This window comes from Pyricularia oryzae, chromosome 6 (assembly GCF_000002495.2).
Source record: "Pyricularia oryzae 70-15 chromosome 6, whole genome shotgun sequence".
NCBI lineage: Eukaryota > Fungi > Ascomycota > Sordariomycetes > Magnaporthales > Pyriculariaceae > Pyricularia > Pyricularia oryzae.
The window spans coordinates 2,675,630-2,692,679 of NC_017853.1; the positions used below are offsets into that span (position 1 = coordinate 2,675,630).

The following is a 17,050-nucleotide window of genomic DNA, read 5'->3' on the forward strand; positions in this document are numbered from 1 at the left end:
TGCGTTGGCATGGAAGGAGGGCCAGAACTTCAAGTGCTGGTTGCAATGGCTTCACAATCAAATCTGTCAAACTTTAGTAACACGATTTGGATGGTTGATATTCGAACCAGAGAGACAGGGAAGGAACTATTCGGATGCTCCACTCTCGACTTCCTTCACTATTCTGTCGCACAGATACCTACGGGTAGGCACACAAGGGTACTACTGTACATGTAAGCCAAAAGCACCAAAATCAGAGGTTGCCTTGCTAGCTACGGCACGTCTGATGCAGGCAAGCCTTTAAATCAAACATTTTACTAGCTTGCTTAGCGGCCAGGCAAGCTGTCAAAAGAAACTGCGAAACAATTCCCTTCATTCAGCATCCCCGCATCATCATCCGGTGGGGTCTTATCGCGCTTATCTACCGTGGGTTTGAATGGTCGCTCTGCCTCAGGCGGTCAAAACTTTTTGCTTTTTGCCGCTTTGCGAAACGTCTGCCTCAGAGGCAACAACGACGGAAATCGCGGTCACTCGCCGCAGCATTAGGCAGGCTTAGCGCGTGTTTTTTCAGCATAAAATCCTAGAGTTGAAATCGCATTCATCTGCATTTCAGTTGGTCATAATGGCTGAAAAGAAGGGAGATTTCAACGGTGCCAATAAGCGACCAAGTGCGGACGAATCAGACTCGCCCCAGAACAAGAGGTTCAAGGGATCCGACGCGACGAGTGACGGCTACAACCCTTACTTGGCTCACATGAACGGAAACGGTGAAGGCGATGGTGACGGCCGGTCGGGGTCACTCGCGTCCCTGGTCAAAGGCTTGACCCGACACGAGACCACAGCCAAGCAAGCTGAGAAGCTCGAAGATGCCGACACCAACGCCTTCACTGGCGGCTCGCACAGCCAGCAGTATTTCAAGATCCTGAAGACGCGTCGCAATCTTCCTGTTCATCAGCATCGGCAAGAGTTTCTCGATGTCTACCACAAGACGCAGATCATGGTCTTCGTCGGTGAGACTGGTTCGGGAAAGACAACTCAAATACCCCAGTATGTCCTTTACGACGAGTTGCCGCACTTGAACAAAAAGATGGTTGCTTGCACCCAGCCGAGACGAGTGGCCGCAATGTCAGTGGCTCAGCGTGTCGCAGATGAGCTCGACGTGGAGCTGGGGCAAGAGGTTGGGTACAGCATTCGTTTCGAGAACAAGACGACTCCAAGCACCATACTCAAGTACATGACCGACGGTCAACTCCTCCGAGAAACGATCCACGACCCAAACATGACTAGATACAGCTGCATCATAATCGACGAAGCCCACGAAAGGACCTTGGCCACAGACATCCTGATGGCTCTCTTGAAGCAGCTATCGCTCAGGCGCAGCGATCTCAAAATCATCATCATGTCTGCTACTCTTGACGCTGCCAAATTCCAGCGCTACTTCTTCGAGGCTCCCATCCTGGCTGTTCCGGGCCGAACGCATCCTGTTGAGATCTTCTATACTGCCGAGGCGGAGCGCGACTACATCGAGGCTTCGGTCAGGACGGTGCTGCAGATTCACGCCACCGAGGCTGAAGGTGATATCCTCCTATTCTTGACTGGAGAGGAGGAAATTGAGGACGTCTGCCGCAAGGTGCGCCTGGAAGTCGACGAGTTAATACGGGATGCAGACTGTGGGCCAATGGAGGTTTATCCTCTGTATGGTACCCTCCCCCCGCAGCAGCAACAAAAGATATTCAATGCAGCACCACCGCCGCTAAAGAAGGGCGGCAGGCCTGGTCGCAAGTGTATTGTCGCCACAAATATCGCAGAGACCAGTTTGACTATTGATGGAATCGTCTACGTTGTGGACCCTGGCTTTAGCAAGCAAAAGATCTACAATGCGCGCATTCGAGTCGAGTCTCTGCTGGTCACGCCCATCTCAAGAGCATCGGCACAGCAGCGAGCTGGTCGTGCCGGTCGTACGCGCCCTGGAAAATGTTTCCGCCTATACACGGAAGCAGCCTTCAAGAAGGAGCTGATTGAGCAGACATACCCCGAAATCCTGCGGTCCAACCTGAGCAATACCATCTTGGAATTGAAGAAGCTTGGTGTCGATGACTTGGTGCACTTTGACTTTATGGATCCCCCAGCCCCTGAGACGATGATGAGAGCGCTAGAAGAGCTCAATTATCTGTCTTGCCTGAACGACGACGGCGATCTCACTGATCTGGGTCACATGGCCTCGGAATATCCCTTGGACCCGGCGCTGGCGGTCATGCTAGTCTCATCTCCAGAGTTTTATTGCTCCAACGAGATGCTGTCTGTCACTTCGCTCTTGTCGGTTCCCCAGGTCTTCATGAGGCCAGCCAACAACCGCAAGCGTGCTGATGAGATGAAGGAGCACTTCAAGCACATGGAAGGAGACCATTTGACGCTGCTCAATGCCTACCATGCCTTCAAGAGTGAGATGGCAAAGGGCACAGATATGAAGAAGTGGTGCCATGAGCACTTCCTATCTTACAGGCACCTGAGCAGTGCAGACAACGTTCGCGCGCAGTTGAAGGGCATCATGGAGCGCCAGGACCTGGAGCTGGTCAGCACACCCTTCACAGACAAGAACTATTACACCAACATCCGCCGCTGCCTTGTCGCCGGTTTCTTCATGCAGGTTGCTCTGCGCGAAACCAGTGGAAAGGTCTACCACACCATCAAGGATAACCAGAACGTCATGCTACACCCAAGCTCCGTTCTCACGACCGACTACGAGTGGGTGCTCTACCATGAGTTTGTTCTCACATCTAAGCAATACATTCGCACGGTTACCGGCATTCGGCCCGAGTGGCTCATAGACATTGCGCCAAACTATTATGACTTGGACAACTTTGAGGATGACCAGGCGAAGAGGGCTCTGAAATCGGTTGTGGAGAAGATGAAGAGGCGTGAGGCGTCAAGAGGAGCCCAGGGTGCATCTTCCAGACGTTAGTGATGCCTGGATGTTTGCACTCAAGCCTGGAAGCTGAAAAAGTCTGGCTGAGGAACAACAAAGTCTTGCTCCACAATCAGAGATGACAACCCTTGGTGCAGACCGATAAGGGGGACTGGGCTGAGTTGGAAACCAAATGTATCTTGCCATGATCAAGCTGATTTGTGCGATAGAGATATCCCTGCAAATGTTTGTTGAATCGAAACTAATATGTCGTCTCCACGGTTCAACATTTCTATAAACTTCATTTTGTGCATGCGTCCCTATAAACAGGTTGATAAGTGGTTCAGCCTGCGCGGTCCACCGCAGCCTGTCACATGCTGCTTACCGCATAACCTGTCACTTATCTGCGTTGCAACGTAAATGGCAAGCTAACAACTGTTTGCGATTGGATCCCCAGGTTCTGGGCCCGGCTTGAGGGCCTAACCTCCTTTTGAAAAACGATAAAGAAAAGCAGTTATAGTTATTTAAGGTTATTATTAATAATATTCACTAATGAAGAAGGTGCTGAGTCTACCAGCTTGTGGGTTTAACACCCTTTGCTTCTTTGTGATATTTTTTTAAGATGCAGAATATTTTACAGATATTACCAGCAAACAGTAGGTGCAGTGAAGAATGGCCCATCCACATAATAAACGCCACGCTGAAGTACATAAACCCAAGATGTATACTGTGTTGTATCAGCGACGTCCTCCTCCTCCTTTGGGGAGGTTGCAGCTGTGCATTTGCTGACAGACACGTGGCTCTGGATCATGGATATCTTTCTGGGCATCTCGATGGAAAATGTCTGATTCGCCTGTTCCACGTGGTGTAGAAACTCTCATGGGGTTTTTTTTTTTTTCTCTCTTTTTTTTCCGCCGCTCTTTGCAGAACCTCTTTTTTGCTGTTCTTCTCCCAATGCGTATTATCCGCGCAAATAAGTGGGTACAGTACACCATCGGAGGACAACCGATAGCCCGCCAAGTGAGCAATCGGAACCGAGCCGCTCCTCAGCCCCTTCCACCCCTTGGCCCGAATTTATTTCAGTTCTCACTAACCAACGGTTTTACGGGGCCAATATGAGCACAATTACTGTAAAGCAAGGGATGGACGGCTTTGTTTACCGCCAGTCGCTTGCTACCATCTTGACTATCTGACGCGCAGGGCGGGTTTTCCTAGGGGGCTCGGTTCGCTACCGAACGACCCATTCGCACGGACGCGAGGACTATATACGGGATAGGTAAAGTTAGGTATGCAATATTCGTGTGTGTGTGTGTGTGTGTGTGTGTGTGTGTGTGTGTGTGTGTGTGTACGTACGTGTGTGTCTATGTACGTAAACTCTACCCGGGTCGAAAGATATTCCATACTAACTATGCTGGGAAACAGGTCTTTCGCCTCTCGCTTAGTCGCCCAGATATGCAAATCGAACCATCGGACAACACACGCCTCAACACAGCTTACACTGCCCCCCGGCTGATGTGCCTAGTGACGGATGCCTATGCATCACGCTGATTCATTTTCTCCATTTTCAGGGCATAGAACTGCCTTGGAGGACGGATGACGATGACGGGGCTGAAGGGGGAACTGGCAGCTTTGTGGGTTTCCAATATCTAGGCAAGTGGGCATCCCACAGTTTTTTTTTTTTTTTTTTTTTTTTTTTTACAGCACTCGGCCGAAAAGAGCGTAATACGACTGGAAGGGCCAGGTGAGAAGGTTGGATCTTGTCACAAATCTCGGTTAGGGTACCCCCGGCACAGGGGGGAAAACGAAATAAAAAACCCGCGCGGGTTCGAGTATGCCTGGGTCAGGTATGAACCATGGTTCTAACTTTTCCAAAGGTCAACCATAGCTTTTGCATGGTGACTTGGGTGACAATTTGTGTGGGTACGTACCTAGTAGGTAGTAGTAGGACCATCTCCGCATTAGGCCCCATCAGGATGGGTGCCAGGTGTATAACAACCTAGCCGCAAGGAGCAACAGATCGTCGCCCCCGTTTAATACAGCCCGCTTTTGGGGAATACATAATACGCATTTCCGTTCTGGGCGACTTGCAGAGCACTTTGGAAAGGTCTGGAACCTTGATTTGTTTACGAAGTACTACTGTATTCATTCATTCTTGAAACAAGAGAAAAACAAATGGGTGCGAACCCCCATTAATGATCTTCATAATGAGCAAGTGGCAACAATGATCGGGAAAGCGGATATTGACCGAGTCCGTTTGGCTCGACGCGGGAGGAGAAAAGGGGGGTAGGGAGGAAGGGAAGACAGAGAGAGAGAGAGAGAGGGAAAAAAAAAAAAAAAAAGGACGATTGTTGACGTGTCTTTGCATGCGAAGTGGTTGCCTTTCTTACCGGGAAAGGAGATTTTTTTGGTTACTGGATCACGATTTGAACGAGCAGACAAGGTTTCTAGGAGGGGAGAGATGGCATGTTTTAGATCGCCGACATTTGCTTTTTTTGATCATGAATGGTCTCGACTTTGGCTTGGTTCTGCAAGATGACAGGGCGCGGGACACCGGGAATCGGGCCTGGCTCCGAATATGCATTGGCCTGCCTATTAGGTGCCTCGTAGCTATGATCTTTTCCCCTTGTGCGTTGTTTGGCAGCCCTCTCACCACCCCCCATTAGAGAGTACTGTACTGTACAATACAGGTAGTTTGCATGTCTGGGCACACCGACTCGCTCGCTTAAGAAGCAAGAAGAAAAGGACCTTTGGACTTGGTAGAAGATAACCGAAAAAAACAAAATAAAAAAAGACACAGACAAAGAAAACGCTCTCTCAGCTTGCATGGGGGCGGGTGATGCGCCAAGAGGGTTCGGTCCCAGGGTCCAGGTTTGCGGGTATTAACTGGATCCCTTCTTCCCAAGGGAGGGATCCTTGTCTAGAAATCCATTTCTCGGCGACAAATTTCGTTTGGGCTGACATTCCCGTGGCCCATACATTGCCGCTTGGGAATGCGTTAAACAAGGCGGCAAACAATGGGGTCAAATGCTTGGGGGTGTGCCAGGTAAATTTGATAAAATAAAAATAAAAAGATCGGTATTTTGCAATGAAAGGCCCCAAAGCACCTTCCATGATTCACTCATGCTGAACTTCGGGGAAATTCGCGGTGATTACAACTGGCGACAAGCTCTCTTTCACTCTTCTTGGTATGTAGTTCGTACAAAGGAACATATTCACTCACCTACCTACATACCTACCCACGTATGCATGGGGCGCTCAAGTGTGGAACGGACTTGTATACCTAATATAGGATCCTCTTCGGAGGACTGATGATGGAGCGAGGCAAGATTCCATCACCGTATTACTTCCGACTTACGTTATGGCGCGGCGTCTATTTCGTATTAGGATGACAAAGCAATGGACGGGTCAAAAATGGAAAGAACCGGCACTAGAATTTGGAAGGTGTGAGTAGCATCGAAATATACAGACAGACCGCTCAAAGCCGTCCTGGTGGAAGCTGTACTTGCAAAGGCCGAAGGATGCCGCATCTCAGATATAACATGTATGTCAGCTTTTTTTTTCCTTTTTTTTTGCCGGATCAACCGGAACCAGATCAGTGAAGTCAAACGCCGAAACTGACGCTCTCCTTTCAAGTACTGGTGTGATGCATGGTTACTATGTCGCCATCTGACACATATAAACCGACCGCTCTGCATCCACGGTCCTGCAGCCTCTAATCCAAAACAAGAAAATCCCGTCAGAGATAGAAGCAGAATACTGTCCCAATAGCTTTCCCTGCGTTTTTGTACTGTTCGTACCCAGTATACGAAGACCACACCTGCTTTTGGCGAGGGAAGAACGGAGCGGGGAGAATTCTGGACCGATCCGCGCCAAGGCTGGCTCTTGGTGCGGCATACCTCTGGCTTCCTTCATCAAACGGTGTCCCAAAACGTCTACATGCATCAATATCACACGGAAGCTGCCGTGGAAAGAATGGATAAGTTGTCAAGTTGTGGCCAAGTTTATAAATATGTCTGATGGGCTCCCCTGGCACTCCCGCTCTCTGGGGATTTATCCCATGCCTCTGACCGAGACCAGGAATCTAGTCCTCCGAGTTATCAAACCGCCTATTTCTCCTTCTTCACTTGAACTACCTTGATCACCATGACATCTGGACCGCCTCCAGGACAGTTCTGGCAGTACAACTGCAAAAACTACTTTGACAACCACGACCCTTGCTACAACTACAACTACGTCGAGAACAGATACTGTCAAGAATGCACGGTAAATCCCCAAGCAAGCCATCTATTTCTGCCAAAAAGAAAAGAAAAAAGAAACTCTGCCAGTCGTGTTGTTAACGCAGTCTCAACCGGTTTGACTAACTAGGTTGCGGGCCGCAAGATAAACGAGACTGAGAAACGCAAACAAAAGCAATCGCCGAGGAAATGAAAAGTTGCGGAGAACTATGCAACAAAACAACACAAAAGAAACAACAACAAGAAAAAAAGTACATATACGACAAAAAGGTACACGGAACACACACGCACACATGCAGATATACACATAACCATAATAAAGGAGGGGGGATGGGGGGGTGCTTTAATTTGTAATAGGTCAGGTTTCCTGCCCGGTGTTTATCCCAAATCCCCATTCTGGATCAGGAAAGAATGTACGAGAGATAATAGTCTTCTCCTTTTTTTTCGCGCACGTGGGGACGTGGCGAAAAAAAAAGAAACAGAGAAGGAGGTACCCATCTTACAACCGGGCACGGCGGCGGATTCAGTGATAAAAAAGAACGGCCGCGACATGTCGGCAGTTGTTTTCTTGGCAGCATGAAAAGCGCTTACATTGGAATTTATGGCCGGGAACACATAACCCAAGCAGCAGCCACCTGCTGCACTTGGGATCACATCTCATTGACAAAATATGGATATCAAAAACTCACAGGGGTTCGCACAAGAGGGGGGGTGGATGGATGATCTTCATACCCACATGCAAACACATGTACTCCGTACCTTGTGTATCCATATTTATGTCATGTACATACTCTCTGCCCCTACGTGGTATTAGGATACGTAGGTTCCCGGGGCTATCTAGTCCAGGACTGGTTCTAGTCTAGTCCCAAAGTGGTATGCCGAGTCTGAGTGATTTCGACTCCGGCTTTACCGGCACGACCTTTTTCAATATAAGTCCGCCAAAGCAAATTGGCTCTCTTTGGTTTGCTGGTTATCATTTTGTTTCGATAAATCTACAGGATCAGTAGCGGTTGCCTAGCTGAAATACCAAACTTCATCCTCGAACCGAACCCCTCCTTCTCCACCAGCTTTTCTGTACGCCCTCAGGAGCAAGCGTGGGTATTAACCATGACTGTACCCGACTTGTCGCTGCACGCATTATTGAAAGCGCCCTTGACCTCACCATCACCTTGGTCGAGACAACATAGCTGTATAATTTCTTAGCTTTTTTTGTCTCTTTCTTCTGCTTCTTTTCTCTTTCCTGATTTATTTCTCTCGGGACAAACTTACTCCTCTTTCCCCTGAGGCGTACCGCCAGCGTTTGAGCAGAGTGAGCCATTCTGGATATTCCTTCTTGCAACATCTTTGCAAATAGAAATCGTTTTGCCGCCAAGGGCTATGGTGGCAAAGAGGGCAAAAGCTGCAATTGTGACTTGCATTTTGGACTGGTTCATATGCGGTTGAGTGAAGTGGTAGATGGCGTTGATGTTATAGTGGAGTTTTTTTTTTTTTTTTTTTTTTTTTGGTGTGCGTACAGGTAGAGATTGGTGAACGTATATACTGCACAAGTCCACCAGGACGAGTGTGGTCAGACTATCCAGCTCTTATATACACCTCACCTCTTCGCACATACCGACAGGCGAAGATGAAGCAAAAGGGCCAAAAATAGAGAAAGCAGAGACATTTCAGAGGTTTTGGAACGACGCAGCCCCGTACCTAATCTATGGTCCAGGGCCTGAGACTCGAAACGAGTATGGCAAGCGCGTCTAGTCGCTGTCTTTTTGCCATGTGCTGTCGAGGTCAGCCGCGGTCATATGCTCTTATAAGCCTGATGCATTAACTATCTTCATGTTTAGTGTATTTTATACATCTTGACCCTTTATCTTTAGGTCCCCACTACAACCTTTCAAGGCATGTGTTCTTTAATTTCATCTACAAATGAGTTAATGGCAAGTTTTAGGGGGCCTACTGTTTCCTTTTTCGATTTTAAATCGCTGCAAACCCTGCGACATGTACAAGCGAGGGCTAAAATCGCCAACTCAAAGGAGCAGGGTGGGTTGTTAACCAGTCAAACAAGATTTTCCCATGGTTCCCCCATTTACGCCTGTAGCCTTCGCAAGAAGTCTAGAACTAATATTTCGTGTTATTCTCCTTATTAAGACTAAAGTGTCGGGTAGCATTAGTGTTTCCAAGGTCAAGTTTAACAGGTTGAAGCAATCAAGCGTTTGAAGCGTACTGAGTCTCCAATGAATGGCGTAAAGTGAAGATTGGTTCCTGGGCAGCTAGTAAACATTTGCTACCGAGCTATCCAGAAACAACATGTTCATATTGTAACGAATGTGTTCTTGTATAAGGTTTGTTTTGTTTCGTGATATGTGTGCTATGTTTGATATAAAAAGCGCCTTTCCCGGCGGTCACAACGGCCCCTCGACGACGCAGACAACAGCGATAACAGTTCAAAGCAACTGCATACTTACCAAGGATGAGTTTTCACCTTGCCGATCGCCCTGACAGGATTGAACCGGGTAGCGGGTGAGCTGATATCCGAAGCGTTCTAGGCATGTCGGAGTAGGTGTACTGCAAGGTAGTTAGTGTCGGGACAAGTCAACAAGTGGCATTAGCCACGAGGGATGGGGCGGGGGGCACTTATCCCCAGGAAAACTAGGGGGTTGTCCCCTCGCCATTTCTGGAGAGAGGACAACCTGGGCCGCCTATCAACTGACGCACCCATGTCTCCCATCTGCATAAGCCTGCAGCTAGCCACTCAACTGTGACCTAGACCAGAACACCTGGTTAGACCTTCAGCGTTCCAGACAAGTACAAGACTTTGACTCCAACTCGAGATGGGTCCCGGAAAAAAATTGCTTCTGGTCAGTTTAGGTTTTTTTGTTCCGATACGTAGGGCAGTCTTTGCGACAGCCGAGTCCAGACCATGCAACCTTCGCATCGTATAACTCTCCCGGCCAGACTTCGCGCGCCCGCAGCTTACCGCAGTCCCGATGTAACCTGCACCTCCACATTGGGGCTACCAGATCACGCAACCAAATCAAAGAACCCCACTCATGTCGCTTTAGTCAAAGAGGCCCGAGATCGTTACACACGTCTGCTCTCTCCGTATAGATATGGGGATGCACTGCCAACAGGGACTAGTTTTTCGTTTTTCGACAAGACGTAGTGACTTGACAAACCGGAAAAAAACATCCACAAAAACTCCGAGGGGGGCGCAGCTTTCATCCTGAAGGAATCGGCTGCGGTTGTGGCGTCCTACGCGTAGTGGGACCGAGCCCACTGCGCAAAGGTTAATTCACCTGGTCTAGACTCCAATGCAGAAATTGGTACAATGTGGACTAGACAAACTTCTAGCCACATGCAGCCCCGGGGATTGAATGGACGGATGGTAGGGGAGGTTGGATGTATAATGGCGAGTCTGGAAAGATGATGCACTAAGCTGGGTACCGAGGATGTGACAAACGCGGCAGCGTGATATCAGTTCCAGCGAACATTTCCGTGTATTTGCCAGATGATTCCCGCTCACAGGTAGCTTGAAGACGATGCTTCAGCTCGAGTGATTCCGGCAGAATGAATCATTGACGGTCTTGTTGAAATGTTCAGGAGACTGATCGTATATGAGCCAATGTTGCATCCTTCCCAGTGTAGCCGCAACCGATGTAACAGGCCACCTCGGTAGAGGCAGCACAGCATCGCTATTTCTTCCAGTGCGAGGTTTCACCCTCTCACATCTGCTCGTGACTAAACATCTCCTCATCCAAGCCAAGTTGTCTTCAATCTTATCCAAAGGCAGTCCATTGACGACCAGAGTACTCAACTCTAGGTGACGAAGCTGACGAGTGACCCTCAGACCAGAGGTTCTTACCAAACAGACTCATAGCAGCGCCTGTTGCCCACCGAAAGGTGCCTAGACGTTCTCCCTGATGCCCTTCGGCTGTCGCTGGACCCGCTCAGCTTCAACGACTACTTTTCAGTGGCCTTTGGAAACGTTTGCGGGCATGGGCAGTAGCGTAGAAGGCGGGCCTGAACCGACTCGTGAGGTGCAAGACTTGTGAACCACGATAGAACTTAGGGTTAAGTTCCGAATCCCATTCCCTTGATGCGAGGGCCGGTCGGACGAGGCCGATTATCACAGTAAAAGAGCCACACGCAGCAGTACATCGTAGACGCCTGATACAGGCACGAAGACGCGACGTTTACTGCGACAGTTGGTGCCGAGCCCAGGGCAAGAGGGCCCACGAAGGAGCACATTCCTGACGGAACAATAGGAGACGGTAGACTGTGGGGGAGGCGAGGTGCAGAGGGTGGCAAGGAAGCCGAGAGAGCATTCGAGGATCAGATTGGATCGTGACCAGCAACAACCGCGTTTCGCGTCATGGACAAATATTGGGTGCCGAACTGTTCAATGACCTGGCTGCGTTTTGATGAAATGGTGCCGTGGTTGGGTGCAAGTCGCAGCGGATTCGGGCAAGGTGTTAAGCATTGCGGATCTGGAATTTCCCGTAGATGATGCGTTGGTGATCAGGAGTGAGTATCGAGTGCAGGAGAGAACGCGCCGCGGGATTTGAGAAGAGCCTAGAAATAAATACGTCACTACTGAAGAGAACGCGTGATTGAGCTTACGTAACACCCACGCTGTCACGTGGCTACCCAGCACCAAATTGACCAGCAACCAGGACTGCCCCCGTCAAACCTCTGCAGGCGATTGATTGATTGGTCATCGTAATTGTGCCTTCCGTTTCTTGTCAGTCACTTTCACCTTTGAAATCCAGCGATTAATGAAGAGGCTAGGTTTCTTTTGGGGTCTACTTCATCAGCAATTTGATGGAAAATAACCAAAGTCTATCCAGTTCCGTTGCTACTGCTTTTATTTTCCATCCCTACACACTAGTACTGCCCAAATGAACCAAGATGGCACCCGAAAAGTCATCATTTGATGAACTTGTCGAGTCTCTGGTGGATCTTGGCACCAAGGCCTATGATCCTGCTGTGACAGTGACTTCAAAAGAAGACGCAAAACTGCAACTTGACAATTTCATTGAAAAGTAGGTCATACGAGATGATCATCACACATTATATTCTTATCTGACTGTCCATATCTGCCGTCAAAGTTCAAGCACTGTTGCTATTGTCCCGGCTCTGAATACTTTGGTTCGCCCTGGCCGGGTTCCGGAATGGCTCCGTATAGAGTTCATGCGTTTACTGGCTGCAGTGCCTTTGAGAAGATATGGAGTTCGGGCTACTCTTGAGTTCATCTTTGCTGTGCATCCTTTGAACGACAGCAGCTCGCTTGAAAAGAAGCCCGATGGCGCAGCAAGGGGCCCTACAAAGATATCGCCTGAGGCCATGGCTTTGGCCTCTCGGCTGCTCTCCATGCCTCCATCCTCAATCGACCCAGAGGCTTGGTTCTCTGGCATAGCTCCCCAGCTGCTAGACATTCTTGATGGTCGAGATGGGCTTGACCTTACAAAGGTCGCTGCGTACGTGATTGGCTTCGGCATTCTTGGCCGAAGGCAATTTGGTGCTCCAGGTAGGCACCTGATATCATTAAAGACTCAATATTTTAAGAACAATATTAACAATCGCCCAGGAACTCCCGGCTGGTGTAGCTTTGCCGAGCCTTTGCAGAAAACAATTAAACCCGGAGCCCATCAAGTATCCTTAATGCGAAGCTCTGCCCTGGAAGGCGGCGTGGTAGACCTTAGCAAGTCTCTAGTGCTGGTTTCTCCATCGGAAATGTCTACCGCTTTACGCCGCCTCCAGCACTTGGCAGTACATCACCCTAATCCCGGCCTTTCGAGAAGGTTGATCCAACCTCTGTTACTACCCCTATGGGCCATTGTGTCTAGGCCAGCCGACGGTGACAAGTACGAGGAGGACTACCGTCGTCCAGCCAAGAACCTCTTGACTATCTACTTGAATGTTGCCAGCTCGCTTGACCCTGTCACTTGTATCATCGACAATCTCCTGTACAACGGCGAACGCGATAGGGACAGGCTGTTGTGGGTTTACGACAGCCAAGAGGATGGTACGCTCCAGCTCGTCGTTCCCCGCCAGTTCGACTCGAAATATTTGTCAGTCGACAAGATAAACCTTGACCAGGCAGAAGGCAAGGCCCGACAGCTTGTCAGCTTAATCTCGTCAGCATTTACCGATGAGGTCATATCCTCGATTTTTCTGGATGTTTTCAACAAGTGGGCCAAATCGAATCCTGATCCGCAACAGCCAGCAATTCTCGTCAAAGCTGAAGAGAAGACCAAAGATGACCCACTTCATGGCCTCCTTCGTGGCCAAGTGCTGCAGGAAATGATGCTCAAGCTTCAAGACAAGCTAGCTAGTCAACCGGGGCACATACTGAAGCTGGTAGATGATCTGCTATCTGACAAGGCTAAACTTAGTCACGACGAGGAAGTCCTCTCGGTCGCTTTGAGTCTGCTAAATTTGATTGCTACAACACCAAACTTCCAGCAGCGCAAGGTAGACCAGGAGCTCATGGCATCCATTGAAAGCTCGTTGGATCGACTGAGCAAGACGGCGGTTGGAGAAAGCTCAACAACGGCAGCCAATATAGCGCGATACTTGAAGTATCGTGCCGAATTCGACGAACCCTCTGAGATGCAACCCAGCCAGACAGATCGACAAATCGAAGAGCGGAAAACATATGCCCTTGCTGTATCCTACATCACGCAGCCTGACTCGCCGGCTCCCGTCAGGGTCGAGGGGCTCAACCTGATCCATGGTCTCATCTCGACAAATAGCACTATTTTGGACATACCGGCGGTTCTCGTGCTCATGTCGTCACTGCTGGTGGAAAGTGATGATTATATCAACCTACGGGTCATCAAGATCTACATAGAGCTAGCCAACAGGCATCCAAAGTCTGTCACACGCGAACTCATCGATCGATACGTAGACGCAAGCGAGATGGCGGCTGTCGACACGCGTCTTCGCTTTGGAGAGGCACTCATGCAAGTAGTTGAGCGACTGGGCGAAACATTTGCTGGCGATGCGGCGCAACAAGTCTGCCATGCTCTATTAATGCTGGCCGGGCGACGCGGGCGCCGGCCAAAGACAGAGGCAAAACAGGCCAGAGAAGAGAGACTCCGCAAGATGAAAGCCGAAAAGGGCGAGCTGGATGACGAACCTGATGGGCAAGATACCGCGGAGCTTTCAGAACGGCAACGTGCAGACAACGCTATTCTCAACAGTATAGTAGAAGGCTGGAGCAGCAAGAGGGGCGCCGAAGACGTTCGCATTCGAGGCTCTGCGCTGTCCATTCTGGCGATTGGAATCGAGACAAACATAGCCGGGATAGGTCCAGATCTCGTGTCATCGGCTGTTGATCTGAGCATGCAGGTTTTGGCGCTGGAGACGGAAGCTGAAAAGGGCATTCTTCGACGTTCGGCCGTACTCATAGTACTCAGTTTTGTTCGAGCACTGCACCACGCCAAAGAGCACAAGCGACATCTTGGGTTTGGGCTGACGGACGAAAGTCGTGCGGATATAACGCGGATCCTGGAGTATGTGGCCAGCACCGACAATGATGGCTTGGTCCAGCAACATGCCCGCGATGTGGTCCAGAGCCTTGAGAATTGGAGGATGAGCTCACTTCTCCCTCCGGATACCGGATCAAGTAATCCAAGTGACAACATCATCCGACTGGCTGGACTTGAAATTGGCTTGGGAAACATCCAGGTCGGCAGCAACCAACCGACCAGGCGAGCAGTTATTGAAGAGATTGAATGATTCTCGCACGAAGTCATGAGGTGCAATAGTCTGTCATGTGGGTGTGAAACTATTCAGCCATTGTTGCTGGAAAGTTCAGGCAGCGCCGGATCTCCGGCTTTAAACTCAATACCTCAAAGAGGTTAATCGATCACACTTCCCGAGTACTCCCACTTTGCGAAGCACAGAATAAGCTTTAGAGCTCAAACTTGATTCAGCGCAAAACCGTCGATTGCTCTGGATTTGCTGGTCATCTTGTGCGAGGCATAATATCTCCGTGAATGACTTGACAACCCAAAAAAACAAAACAAAGATTTGCCAGATACGAGGGAATCACAAATGCCAGCTTCAACAATCGTCTGTTGTTGGTGTTTGTCTCTTCGTCGTCAGAACGGCTACTACCGAACCCCCCCTCCCTCCCAAAACACAATCGTTGGGTCTTGTTCATTTTTGATACATCGGCACATTCGATAAGCATTCACAAAACCAGAGCAAACACGAAACCGAAAGCGATAGTGAAACGTCTTAAAAAGAATACATCCCATCTCAAAATGTGTATCTACAGTACAAAAGAAAAAAAAAGAAAAGGCTATCCCAATAAAGCATAGAGGGGCTCATCTCTTTTCTGAGTGTCATCCAAAAAAGACCCACTTATATCCAATCCCATGTTCGCAAATAAGCCAAATCCGTTCCTATCGCCGTTATCATAATCTACTTTACAACAGGACAAGACCGGCGGCGAACAGAGCCAAGATTGAGGTGGAAACACCGAATGCCTGGATAGAGGTACCACCGTTGGAGGGGCTGCTGGTGCGGCCACCACCGCTGCCACCTATAAATGCGAAAGGAGCAAGTCAGCAAATCTGGAGATGGTAAAGAGAGATATAAGTGGAAGGAGGATGTGTTAAACTTACCCTGGGTCTGCTTCTTGCAAATGTCCATGAGAGTAGAGTTGGACTCGAGAGTCTTGAGCCTCTCCTCAGTCTTGGTGGCCTTCTTCTTGTACTCGTCGATCTTGGTCTGGTTGCCCTTGAACTTGGTGTCGAGGAAGGTCTGGTTCTTGGAGTTATCGACCATCTTCTGCATGCCCTTCATACTGCGGCAGGTCTGCTTGTCCTTCTGCTCGGCGCAGAAGGCGGTCAGGGTGGTGTTCTTCTGCAGGGTCTCGAGGGTGGCCTTGCGCTCCTGGGCCTTCTTCTTGAGGTCATCGGCCTTGGTGGCGTTGTTCTTGGTGACCTGGTTCAGGAGCGTGTCGTTGCCAGCAATCTTCTCGAGGCGCTCCAGGCGGTGCATCTCACCGCACTGGCGCTTCTCCTTGCGGTAGGCGGCGTACTTGCCGCACTCGGCCACCAACGTCGAGTTGTCCTGGAGCGCCTTGAGCTCGGGCTCGGCCTTCTTGGCCTTGTCCTTGATGTCGTCGGCCTTGGTCGCGTTGTTCTTGGTGATCTCGTTGAGGAGCGTCTGGTTGCCGGCGATCTTCTCCAGGCCCTCGAGCTTGAACATCTTGTTGCACATGGCCTTGGTCGACATGGGCTTGCCATCCTTCTTGTCGGCGGCCATGGTCATGTCGGCCATGTCGGCCTGTGCGGCGGCGGTGCCGGCGATGGCGAGGAGGACGATGTTGAGCAACTTCATGTTTGCGGTTTTTTTTTTGTGTTTGGGGAAACCTTGAATAAACGAAGAGGGGAAAAGAGAGGTTCAACAAAGGTGACAATCGAAAAAAACCGGGCCGGCGGTATGTATATATGTAAGAATTGAAGAGGGAAGAAAAGAAAACAAAAAGAGAAACGAGGCAAAAGGAATAGGATAGCTTGATGGTTTGGATCTGAGAAACTGGGATGGAATAAACTCTGGAAAAGGTTGAACGGAGGTCAGTCGACCATGATATATACTCATCCGAGATGCAGTAGCTTGGTGGATGGAAGCGCGGGAGAAGTGTAGACTCCAGCTCTGCCTCTCTACGACTTGCCTCTTTTTTCGCTTCCGTCTTACTAGATCAGGCCAGGATACCTGGTCCTAGGCACTGGGGCCGTTCTATTCCCCTGTACGTGGTAAAAGCGAGTGGGGACGAGACGACCTCCATTTGGGCCACCCAGTCAGGTTATCGGCAAAAAGGTTGCATGCCCTCCCCGCTCAAAACGGCTTCACTCGAGAGGACGTTTGTTGCTGTTTCACTATCATGCAGACAGGGGTCCCGCTAGGGGATGAGTACGTATAC

The 17,050-nt window shown here is 49.7% G+C and overlaps 5 protein-coding genes across 5 annotated transcripts; 3 read left to right on the forward strand and 2 right to left on the reverse strand.

Annotated features, from left to right (window-relative positions):
- Positions 1-492: 492 nt before the first annotated feature.
- On the forward strand, positions 493-3,237 carry MGG_03893 (pre-mRNA-splicing factor ATP-dependent RNA helicase prp43). The gene has a single exon (XM_003719935.1). It carries the CDS (start codon positions 602-604, stop codon positions 2,939-2,941), a length of 2,340 nt encoding a protein of 779 aa, XP_003719983.1. The 5' UTR covers positions 493-601; the 3' UTR covers positions 2,942-3,237.
- A 3,489-nt stretch (positions 3,238-6,726) lies between these two features.
- Positions 6,727-7,989, forward strand: MGG_12091 (uncharacterized protein). The gene is made up of 2 exons (XM_003719936.1): positions 6,727-7,147; positions 7,250-7,989. Exons 1-2 carry the CDS (start codon positions 7,028-7,030, stop codon positions 7,310-7,312), a joined length of 183 nt encoding a protein of 60 aa, XP_003719984.1. The 5' UTR covers positions 6,727-7,027; the 3' UTR covers positions 7,313-7,989.
- Positions 7,990-8,201: 212 nt separating this feature from the next.
- MGG_12090 (uncharacterized protein) lies at positions 8,202-8,782 on the reverse strand (the record flags this gene model as incomplete). Its single annotated transcript, XM_003719937.1, has 3 exons — positions 8,202-8,287; positions 8,389-8,494; positions 8,732-8,782. The coding sequence occupies 3 exons, from the start codon at positions 8,780-8,782 to the stop codon at positions 8,202-8,204; spliced, it is 243 nt and encodes an 80-aa protein (XP_003719985.1).
- Positions 8,783-11,830: 3,048 nt separating this feature from the next.
- MGG_03892 (uncharacterized protein) lies at positions 11,831-16,862 on the forward strand. The gene is made up of 3 exons (XM_003719938.1): positions 11,831-12,152; positions 12,219-12,637; positions 12,698-16,862. Exons 1-3 carry the CDS (start codon positions 12,019-12,021, stop codon positions 14,851-14,853), a joined length of 2,709 nt encoding a protein of 902 aa, XP_003719986.1. The 5' UTR covers positions 11,831-12,018; the 3' UTR covers positions 14,854-16,862.
- On the reverse strand, positions 15,549-16,467 carry MGG_03891 (uncharacterized protein; the record flags this gene model as incomplete). Its single annotated transcript, XM_003719939.1, has 2 exons — positions 15,549-15,664; positions 15,747-16,467. The coding sequence occupies 2 exons, from the start codon at positions 16,465-16,467 to the stop codon at positions 15,549-15,551; spliced, it is 837 nt and encodes a 278-aa protein (XP_003719987.1).
- Positions 16,863-17,050: the final 188 nt, after the last annotated feature.

Coding starts and splice junctions, on each gene's coding strand:
- MGG_03893 (XM_003719935.1), top strand. CDS start 602: ATGGCTGAAAAGAAGGGAGATTTCAACGGTGCCAATAAGCGACCAAGT.
- MGG_12091 (XM_003719936.1), top strand. CDS start 7,028: ATGACATCTGGACCGCCTCCAGGACAGTTCTGGCAGTACAACTGCAAA. Junction 7,148..7,249: donor GATACTGTCAAGAATGCACG/GTAAATCCCCAA, acceptor TTGACTAACTAG/GTTGCGGGCCGCAAGATAAA.
- MGG_03892 (XM_003719938.1), top strand. CDS start 12,019: ATGGCACCCGAAAAGTCATCATTTGATGAACTTGTCGAGTCTCTGGTG. Junction 12,153..12,218: donor CTTGACAATTTCATTGAAAA/GTAGGTCATACG, acceptor CTGCCGTCAAAG/TTCAAGCACTGTTGCTATTG. Junction 12,638..12,697: donor AAGGCAATTTGGTGCTCCAG/GTAGGCACCTGA, acceptor ACAATCGCCCAG/GAACTCCCGGCTGGTGTAGC.